This window comes from Camellia sinensis, chromosome 5 (genome assembly GCF_055761805.1).
Source record: "Camellia sinensis isolate YWXY chromosome 5, ASM5576180v1, whole genome shotgun sequence".
Taxonomy (NCBI): Eukaryota; Viridiplantae; Streptophyta; class Magnoliopsida; order Ericales; family Theaceae; genus Camellia; species Camellia sinensis.
Window position 1 is genome coordinate 138,725,856 of NC_138965.1, and position 11,182 is coordinate 138,737,037.

The 11,182-nt window shown below is 32.8% G+C and overlaps 1 protein-coding gene across 5 annotated transcripts; it reads left to right on the plus strand.

The window, feature by feature from the left end:
* The first annotated feature begins 4,734 nt into the window (after nt 1-4,734).
* Nucleotides 4,735-7,669, plus strand: LOC114289997 (transcription factor bHLH57). 5 transcript variants are annotated; one of them, XM_028233851.2, is made up of 5 exons: nt 4,735-5,119; nt 5,464-6,102; nt 6,274-6,681; nt 7,179-7,262; nt 7,391-7,669. In XM_028233851.2, the coding sequence occupies exons 1-5, from the start codon at nt 5,087-5,089 to the stop codon at nt 7,478-7,480; spliced, it is 1,254 nt and encodes a 417-aa protein (XP_028089652.2). In that variant the 5' UTR covers nt 4,735-5,086; the 3' UTR covers nt 7,481-7,669. The 5 variants fall into 5 exon arrangements, with proteins under 5 accessions (XP_028089652.2, XP_028089649.2, XP_028089654.2 ...); XM_028233848.2 differs by having other exon boundaries at nt 4,738-5,119; nt 6,229-6,681; XM_028233853.2 differs by having other exon boundaries at nt 4,740-5,119; nt 6,229-6,681; nt 7,228-7,262.
* The last annotated feature ends 3,513 nt before the right edge of the window (nt 7,670-11,182 follow it).

Below are 11,182 nucleotides of genomic sequence, written 5' to 3' on the forward strand. Positions count from 1 at the left end.
ATAGAGAGAGAAATCCTTTCCTTGGTGGATGAGAATTTGGGATTTTACTCTCTCTAAGATCTCAGGTTCAATTCTTTTTATCAACAAAATTCTTAAAGTCACAGACTACAAGGCATAAATTCTATTTTGAAAGGCTTGTTCAGATTGTAGGGACGTAGATACTCTACATGAAAATAAATAAAACAAAATATTATTAATCAATAATGTGGGTTGAAAATCTTGTAGTATATCAATTTCACGTGTCTCGCAATTTATTTAAGTTAAAAATAAAATAAATTTCTTGCAATGATTTTCAAATACTTAATATGAGGTTGACAAATATTTTTCAAATGTTTTATGATGACAATTAAGGTATGAATTTCATTAAATTAATATGTATATGTAAAGATATAATTAACGCAAATTAAGAATTAGCTATCAAAATTTTAAAGACAAAAGTGAAAGGTTGAATTAGGTTGTATGTCTGGATTAAGATGTCGCATTTTTTTTAATCTTGTTCTAAAGCGGAAATGTAACCAAATATTAATATTAATGTTATGCATACTTGTAAGAAAATGATACATTTGATGATAAAGAAAAAATGGGGGAGATTTTTATGCAGTTGAATGATGAAAATGGTGGGGAGGGGGAATTGGGATGTGGGGAATGACCAATCACGAGACTGATACAAGTGACACAATCCACACAGGGGAGGGAAATTATAGACTATTTTTGAAGTACCATGCACTACAATAAAATTAAATTTTTACGATTGTTAATGGATGTCATAAAAGTTTCTTTTACGATATGCACACAAATGTTATTAAATGACATGTCATGGAAAGGTAATTGTCATTTACAACATATATGTAAAGCTGTAAAATAAAAAATAAAATTATGACATACTTTGTATACCGTAAATTTTTTACGACATTTTTTTACATGTCATAAATTATTATACTTTTTACAATATAATTTTTCATGTCGTAAAATATTATTTTTAATATATTTATGAAATACTTTATATGTCATACATAATTTTTTACAATATTTTCTTACACCATAAATCGTTATATTTTTCACGATTTGTTGTGCTTGTTGTGTGTGTGTAAGAGAGGAGATTTTTTTTTTTTAATAAGTAAATGTTAGTTGTTAGTTATTAATTATTAGATTAGCACCTATTAGAAAAAATTTCTCCACCCTTAACAAAGCACTTAAGTACTTACACTCTCTTAATTTAACTCCCCATAACTTTCTTGAGACCTTAAAATTAAGTCTTAAAAAAGACATGTGGCCAACTAGGCTACCCCTAGTTGGTTGTGTGAGAGGAGGCTTTGGCTAACTATCACTCTTCCTAAATAGGATGGGTATACAGTACAGAGACAATTCCTCCCATCCTCCCATTGCCTTGGTTTTGGCTACCTGCTCCAACTTATCCCAATAATGTGATGATAAGTAAGTATTTGGGATTGATTTTTGTAATATTTTTTTGTAATTTTATTTAATTTTTAGTAAATTTTTAATTTAAAAAAATAAATAATGTTTGAATTATTAAATCATATCTTGCCGAATATGAATTGAATATTTAGGCCTGTTAATTACTATTTTTGCCATAAAAAATATACATTTTTTTAAATTTTCTTCATTTTATTGTTTATATTTATTTTATTTTATTGCAAAAAAAAATGGCGGGTTATTTTTAGCAAAATTTTTCCTTTTTTTGTTGTTTTTTCTTCTGAAAATAGTAAATAGAGAATGAAAAGAATACCAAAAACACTGACTTTCAATATTTTGAGGATGCTCCTATCCTACAAAAGTGGATTATTATATTTAGTGGGTTACTATTTGGTGATAAATGTTATTTGATTTGGTGTTAAATTTAATTTTTCTAGTTAAAGTTTTCACGACATGCAAATGTATATCATATAAAATTATGATATATTTCGCATATCGTCTTAAGTATAAATGTTGCACAGCGATTTTTGAAAGCTGTAAAAGTATACTTTTTCTATGGCATATTTTTGCATATCATAAATATATTAATAAACGACTTACATAGCATGTGTGTCGTTATTGATAAAGTATTAACGGCTTGCAAAAAAAAAAAAATCGTAGAATACACTAACTACAACATGTATTTAATATACACCGTAAATATGAAGTCGTAAATAGTTAATTTTGTTGTAGTAACGTGTTTGTATTCCTAACTAATCATAATTTATTCTGTCTCTTCATGTTTTTCAATCACCTAATATAATATTTCATCTACCCATCTTTTTCACTAATCACAATATTATAAAATATCACGTGTAGAAAGAGAAAAGAAATAAAAAAAGAGATTATATATGGTCACGTGATATTTTATGATAACATGATTGATAAATAATATAAAGTATTGATTATTTTTTTTATTTTGAGAAATTGGTTAAAATTTGACTTTTTAGCTTTTTAAAATTTTTTTAAAAAACATATAAAAAGTAGAGAGATAATGCGGCCATTTAGGAAGAGAAAAAGTAGTTGCATTTTGCAGCATTCCAAAAAAGCCACTAGTAGCATGAAAACGCAAGTAGGCTCATTTGGGAAGTGACAAAAACGCAGGTTGTAAAATTACATAACTACCCTCCATGAAATTACATAATTGTTCAAACAATCACATGGGTCAAAGAGTAAATTTTCTAAGTTTAGTGGGGGCATTTTGGTCATTTTAATGTGATGTGATACCATAAACAAATATTATACAAAAAAACAAAAAAAAATAATCTTTTATCGACTTCCCAAATCACTTTCCAAAAAAAACACCCCAATATTATTCAAAATGAATTAAAAATTAAAAATAATTTTTTTATCCACTTGTCAAAATAAAATTTTACGTTAAATGATTAAAAAATATATATAATAAATAATAATTAGTAAAAAATATGATCGGATTTAGTGATGCTGCTACGCGGGTTGCGCAGCAGCAACTGTTGTGCGTCAAAATGGGCCCATTTTGGGACCCATTTTGATAATCCGAGCCGTTCACATTTTAAAATATATCAAGTAAAACATGCCAACAAAAAATCAAGTTAATTGAATACCATCTACTCACATTTGTATCTATAAAAATAAATAATAATTGTAAATTAAAGTATTAAAATGAATACAAATGTGAGTGGATGAATAAGTAAATGATGTCCGATTAACTTAATTTTTTATAAATATTTTTTATTTAACATATTCTAAAATATGAACGATTTAAATTATCAACATTTTGACGCATAACAGTTGCTGCCGCGTAGCGCATCACTAAATCCAATATGATCAGGTATTCTATTTTAAAACTATTAAATAATTTAAAAATGTTTCGTAGCCCGAAAAATTGAGGTTGAATGGCTCAAATGATACGAAAAATATTATCTTACCGGTAAGAGAATAAAAAAAAATCCTAAAACGTCGTTTTAAAATTTTGAACCATTCAAACCATTAATTTTTCAGACTCCGTAACGGTGTTGTAAATAATTTTCCAAAAGAAAAAAAAGTCCCCACAACTTTCTGTCCCCGCTGCCTGACAAATCAAATCTGCCACCCCAATAATGTTTTGGGACCGTGTAAACCAGACAATCCCCTCTCTCTCTCTCTGTCTCTCTCCCGCCCTTCGTACCTCTGTTACAGTCTCCAACTCTAGGATCTCTCTCTGTCACACACATCTTCTTTTACTCTCATATCAGTTGAGTATTTTCCACCCGGGTTTTGGTTGGTAGCTCGAAATTTAGGGGCCGGAATGCCCCTAAATTTCCATATAAGGCAACAAAAAAAAAAGAAAAAAAAAACAAACTTATCCAGAAAAGGAAATTAGGGCCACTGTTTTTAGGGCCACAATTCATTTTCCTTTCCACCCTTCGTTTCTCACCACGTCTGTTTCTCTCTCCTTCTTTTTCTTTTTTTTTTTTTTTTTTTTTTTTTTTTTTTTTTTTTGGGGTTAACCACATTCTAACCATTTACTTCACCAATCACGACAACATTGTTTGATTCATGCTTGTATGGGGAAGAAATAATTTTTCTCGTATAATCCTGTTAACTAAGTTCACGCTTCTCCATACGATGTCGCTTTGTCACCGGAAAACACAAACGTGAGCTAGTCGGCGGGTGTGTGCCGGAAACCTCTCCGATGCCTAAGTCAAAAAACTTGACAAATAGACAAAACTCAATGTATTCAACAAGCAAAATTGTATGTTGTGTTATGTTACCTCCTCCAAGGTGATGCTTGTAAGCTTTTATAGGTTTCGAGTGGCACAATCCTAGTATGACTTTTATTTCTCCATGCAGAGTCCTCCTAGGATTCATACTCCTAAAGGATAATGCTTATCCTTTTACACCCCCATTGCTTAAACCAAGTGGGATGGTTTTTACTACGGCCGAACTACCATTTAACCGAAGTAAACTGGCTAAGCTGAGCCACGAGGTAGGCTGAACTATCCCTAGTTCGGCCCTTCCATTTACTCCTCATCTTGGTTCTCCCTTGCATGAACCATGATATGTTGGGACCGAGCTACCGAGTAGCAAGGTCTTGACCGACCTATCCAGAATACGTCATGACCGGACTAACTCGGAGACCGGACTAATTCGAGTTGTCCAAACCGAAGTAGCTTCACAATTCCTGTGCCGAAGTAACTTTATTTCTCTTGGACCGGAGTAACTTCTCGGCCCATTTTACCCAGTCCGTCATACTTTGAGCTATAAAATCCATTCCATAACTCGGCCCAATTTTCACCAAAAATTACCCTCTCAATGCTCACCCTCTTCTGAGCTCTTTTTCTCATTTCTGTTTCTGGCCTTCTTTCTGTATGTGAGAGAGAGAGATCTTCAAAGAGCATTTAATGTCGTTTACTATTCAAGAGTAGAGTACACCAAACAAAAGCATCAGAAACGAAGGAATATATCGTGCTGTTGAGTATATGATTCCGTCCCTCCCTAGGGTGGGGGGGTTACATTTATTACTAGTTATACTAGCTTAGTATTGTTTTGTTAGTATCATTGTGGAATGTTGGTTGTTTCTTCTGAGGAATAGAAAAAAGAGAAATTTTAAAAAGACACATTCAATCCGGGACTGTTCTTTTTTTAGCTGTAAATGGAGAGCCTCCAAGGACCCATCAATCCCTGTGTATGTTGTTCCTTACTTAGCTCTGTCTCAACTTCTCATCTCTCGTACTACTTACTCTCTTCTCTCAAACCTCCTTTTCTTTTCTTTTCTTTTTTCTTTCTTCAATTCGGAAAATGGCACAGCATTTACTTCTCTTTCTCTCAGTGTGTGTGACAGTAGTAGTAGATCAGTGGTTAAATTTAGCATAACATTCAATGCAAGTGTGTGGTTAATTTCCTTAAAACTGCTATGTCTTTTTCTTGTTTTAACATTCTATTCTCATTCTTGTTCTTGTTTCATTTTTCTTTATCTGCTCCCGACACTGAGCCAGCCCACAACCCAATTTTGTGAATTATTTTTTGCAGTTGTTTGGGGAAGAGCATGTGGATGTAGAAACCACTAATAAGACCTTGGGATTCAGCTGTTTTGGGCAATTTGTGAGCGCAGATCATCATAGCTTGAGTTTTCAAGAAGAAGAAGAAGAAGAGACACAACTGCGTTTGAGGAGAAGTGGGAGCTTGGAAGACAAAATGCCATTCCTTGAGATGCTACAGAGTGTGGAATCGCCATCATATTCCCCCTTGTGCGAACTCAGCCTTCAGGCATTGCTCAATTTACAACAACAACAACAGTCTAAGAATAACCCATGGGATCAGAGCCACAGCTTTCAGGCACCGGAACAACCAGAGAGTTGCCTCACGTCCTATCATGACGTTCTGGTCAAATCCGAGACCAACAACCAACAACAACAAGTGAAGCCCCCAGTGGAGGAGATGGAGATGGAGATGGAGATGGCGGAAACGAGAACAGGTAGAGATGAGAGAGGGTTGAAGACGGTGGTGAAGAGAGAGAAAAGAAAGAGAATGAAGCCTGCGGCAAAGAACAAAGAGGAAGCAGAGAGCCAGCGGATGACCCACATTGCAGTCGAACGCAACCGCAGACGCCAAATGAACGACCATCTCACTTCACTCCGCTCTCTCATGCCTTCCTCCTACATTCAAAGGGTAATTAATTAACATATTCAATTTCTTGCCTTGTTTATTCATTACTACATAATAATGTGCTCAATAACGTTCCATATATCCATTAAAATTACCTCCCTATACAATCTTTTGGGAAATTAATTATAGGGTGACCAAGCGTCGATAATTGGAGGGGCGATTGATTTTTTGAAGGAACTAGAACAGCTACTACAATCTTTACAAGCCCAGAAGAGAATGAAGAAATCGGAGTTATCATCAGACCAAGGAAGAGGAGGAGAAGAAGGAGGAGGCGGCGACACCGCCTCTTCTTCAACCTCCTCCTCCTCCACTACCGCCACTGAGAATTGTACGGAAGTGGGTATTACAACAACAGCAAGGAGCAAGGGGAGGAGCAATGAGTTCACGGCGGAGAAGAAGTCAGCGGCGGCGGATGTCAGAGTGACAGTGATCCAGAAGCATGTCAACCTGAAAGTGGAGTGTCCAAGGATCCCCGGACAGCTGCTCAAGGCCATAGTTGCCTTTGAAGGTCTCAAGCTAACGGTGTTGCACCTCAACATCACGTCCTTTGAAACTTCAATTCATTATTCTTTCAATCTCAAGGTATTCCACCCTCCTCTATGGGTCAAATCTGTCCCATTTTGCATGTTTTTTTGGACACAACTCGTAAAATTGATTTTCTACCGTGACATCGAACAGAGACTAATAAAATTTAGGATTAATTTGGCATGTTTAAAAAAAATCAAAAAGTCACTATCTTATTTAAGTCAAATCATCTTATTTAAGTCACGTTACCTTTCTAACATATCACTTTAAACCCAACTCAAATCCAACCTATAACTATATTTATTTAAATCATACTAACAACTCCTATAAGTCTCTGATTAGTTAGGTGCAATTTATCAGTTTTATTTAAAAATAATAATACGAGACTAAATTTAGAAGAAAAAAATATCTCAATACAGACCAACTATTTAGCGGAAAAATCAACCTAAAACCGGTCGATGTGCTCGGCATAAGCGGTTTTTCTTCACCCTACTCTCCATCACTTCATTCATTATTATCATTATTAATTACTTTATGCTTTGCTATTATTTTAGATCAGTATCAGTAGTACCAACTCTTTTTGTTTTTTGGGGGGTACTACAGTCAACCATTTTGACTTGGAAGAAAGAAAAGCAGCGGTAATTGCCTTTTCTTTTCATACAAGAAATCCCAAACCCCTAAACCCAATTGTATCGTATAATGATATCCTCTGAGTGCCTTTTTATGTGGGTTTGACTATCTGAGCTTGGTATGTACATGGTTTCAGATAGAAGATGATTGTGAGGTTGGATCAGCGGATGGGATAGCCGTGGCAGTTCATCAAATATTCAGCTTCGTCAACAACGATGACATCTAGTTCTTTGGTCAATATCTCACGGGGCGATGGATGTGTAGCTCAGTGCAATACACTCCACTACAGTCCATCATTATTGTATTCTCTTTTGGAAGGGTAGGGAAGAAAGATTTTTTTTTTGGAAAAGATTGTTTTTGTGAAAGAAACAAAAAAAAAAAAAAAAGAGTAATGATTCATCCCCTTTTCTCTCCACCCCTTTGACCCCCTCCCTCTCTCATTGGTTACCTTTTCTTTTTTTTCTTTTTTTTTTCCTGCTCCTCCAATCACCTCCTGCCACGTGGCAAAGGGGGGTGAGGGGGTGACCCCCAAAAGGGGGCCCCAAGCATTATTCGAAAAAAAATTGAATGTCAGTGGTAATGCAGTCTGATTTTTAGCATATTTTTAAAATTTGTAAATAAAATATAAATTATCTTTGATCTAAATAGTAAAATTTATAATTTTAAATGAGGATAACAAAAAATATATATATTATGAACTCACTTTTATCAATTTATAATTTATTCTGAATGTATATGTGTGGTAGAATTTAAATTAAAAAAATGTGAAATTTATAAATAAAATAAATTTAAATAATTAATTTTTTAAAATAAATTTTGAATTCATAAATTTAAATTTATAATGTTCTTAAAAAGGATAATTCACTTTCTACCACTCATGACATATTTTCTTGGCACATTTTGAACAAATTCATTTCGGTAGTAATTAGATACCGATGGGGATGGGGAGCAGTGCGCACCCGAGGCCGAGGCACAGTTGTCTCCATCGGCTGTTTTCAACTGTAGAGAGAGAGAGAGAGAGACAAAAAAAAAAAAAAAAAAAAAAGAGGGGCATCTGCAGGTGGGGGACAGAGGCAGGCTCAGATGACGCTTACTGCTTACCTTTTTTAACGTATATATATATATATATATATTGTATTAATTTATTGGCGAAAAAATAAAAATAAAAATAAAAAAAATAGTGATTAAGAGTTTTAAGATTAAAATTTTAATTTGAGTTCTATAAAAATAAATATAAACAAGTAAGAATAAACATCACATCACATGTTGGATTCTATTGTTAGAATTCTAAAATTAGAATTCTCAATCATTTTTATATAAAAAATATTGAACAAATTTCATTTTATCTACTCTTATTTGGATCATATGCAATTTATCTTCCTAACATTTAATAATGACTATATAATCTTTATTTGATTTGTGAGCTAAAATGCATTATTAAATATTATGTATAACTTAATGTGACACACGTGCAGACATAATGGGTTATATGTTCACTTTCAAAGTTTAAAGGATAAATTGCACATGGAACAAAACATATAGGATTAAAGTGTACTTTGCCTTGTAAATAAATGATGAAAATACGAAAATATTTTAGTCTTTTTTATTAAATCGTTAACAGACTTAATAGTACATTTCAGTTTACAAACCACAAGTGAGTCATGTGATTTTTTTTCAAATATAAGTAGATAAATCGCACATGACCCAAACCACATAAACTAAAGTGAAATTTGTCCAAAAATATTTGTAAATTCTTTATTTGTTTAGAACAAGTCCTTCCTAATCACGGGTCTTTAGCCTAGTTGGCTAACCCTTTGATCATTAAATCTTTCCTATGAAAGGGGTCTTAAGTTCCACTCTTAAGAGTGGAATGGGAGAGCAAGACTTTCTTGCAAGATTTATGGATATGAGTTTTAACTCTCTAAATGTGTTAATCTAACAATTAATCACTGATTTTCGCAAATAAAAAAAATAGTACAAGTCCTTCATATATTAAAGTTACACTAAAAAAATAAGTCATGATCTTAAATAATTTATCAAATTTTTTTATTAAACCTCTCACATAAATATGAGACTTATACACATGTGGGCTTGTCTAAGTCTCACACCCATGTAAAAAATTTAGTAAAATAATTAATAAATTATTTGAGATCTATAGCATTTTTCAAAAAATATTATACTTTCCACTGTTTTTTACTTATTTACATTTTTTCCTAGTTTATTTGATGATTATTTTAGCGGGTAAATTATTCTGATTATCTTGCAGTTTCTTAAATTTATGTGAAACTAGTTTTGCATTGCTATAATTTTTTGCAACATGCATATGCTGCCTACAAAAGGTCACTATAAAAAAAAGTTGATTATTCTCTCTATTTTTTTTTTAATATATTTTTGTAAAAAATAAAAAAATATATTAATAAACATCTTCCTAAACCAATCAATAGTATGAGTAATTTCAAATTGTTATTATCATTATATGGATGTACGGCATTAGATCTAAGAATTATTTTGATGGTAAGAATATGATTAATAAAATTGTTTAGTGTAAAAGACAAATTATTAGCTTAAAAGATAAATTTTTTTATTTTTTACTTCCTATTGTTGGAACATCGGTTGCTAAAAAAATTGTCAAAGGCAACTGATGCCTAGTACTAGCAATTAACGGTGGCTAGTGGTGATGTTGATGGTGATGATATAGATGGATAGGTAAATTAAATGAATAAATAAGTGATACGTGAACAAATAGATGAATAGCATGTGGACGAATAGGCAATAAGTGGACAAATTAAGTAACACTAGACAAATAGGTGAAATAGTGAATAGATAAAAAGATAAGTATAGATAATATAGTCTTCAAATTGTTATTGTAGCGACCCAAAAGACGAGCTTGGAATTATTGCCATAGAAGACAATGAGAATGGTGGATCCATTTCGGGCCAAGGTTCAACTGGTGGCCCGGTCCAGCCCTAAGCTCAGTTTGAAGTTACAAACGAATTGAAATTGGGGAATCTATCTATACTATATATATAAGCAAATGTAATAGAGTATGAGAATTTTTCAAACTCTTAATACTAAGGGCTGGTTTGGCAACTCTTGAAAAAGTCAAAAAATTACCCAAAAAATTAAAAGTTATTACTATTTACCAAAAAAAATATACAAATATTAATACAAATAAAAAAAAAACCCAAGATTGGTATTGACGTGATGGTGGAGCCAGTGACCGGGGAAAAAAAATTATAGTAAAATATTCACTAAATTTTTTAATGGTAAAGTTGGGCCCGTGGGGGCCCATCATGGCTCTCGTTTTGATAATCTGAACCGTTCAATATGTAGAACTCGTCTAGTATTATATGCCTATAAAAAATCACGTCTATCGGATATTGCTAACTACATGATCAAATCAGTTTTATATAAAAAATAGATGGTATTCTAGTTAACAGTTGACAAGAAAAACTAACATGATCAGATAACTATTGATATCCAATCAACGTGATTTTTAACAAACATATAGTACTCGACGAGTTCTACACATTGAACGGTTCCGATTAGTAAAACGGGGCCCGTGATGGCCCCCATGGGCTGAATAGAACCGTCCAATTTATGCCCAAAAAGTAGAGAATCAATCTCCTAAACTATACCCTCTGCCGCGCTGCCCCTCATGCTTCCGACCGTATGGGCTATTCCATCTATAACTTCCCTATACACTTATTTATACAATTTTTTAATATACATTTTTTCATAAAAAGTCAAAAAATTAACCCTAACATCCATATTTTTTCCCTCAACTTTTTAGTCCAAAAAAATAAAAAGTACACTTATTTAGGACACCTCAAACAACCCTTAAACTCTTATGGATTCACTCTCTTATGTGTCACCTCTTAAGTCTCCCCTTTCACTTTTTCTAATTTTTAATCATTTATCAATTATC

Coding starts and splice junctions, on each gene's coding strand:
- LOC114289997 (XM_028233848.2), top strand. CDS start 5,087: ATGGAGAGCCTCCAAGGACCCATCAATCCCTGT. Junction 5,120..5,463: donor AAGGACCCATCAATCCCTGT/GTATGTTGTTCC, acceptor TATTTTTTGCAG/TTGTTTGGGGAAGAGCATGT. Junction 6,103..6,228: donor CTTCCTCCTACATTCAAAGG/GTAATTAATTAA, acceptor AATTAATTATAG/GGTGACCAAGCGTCGATAAT.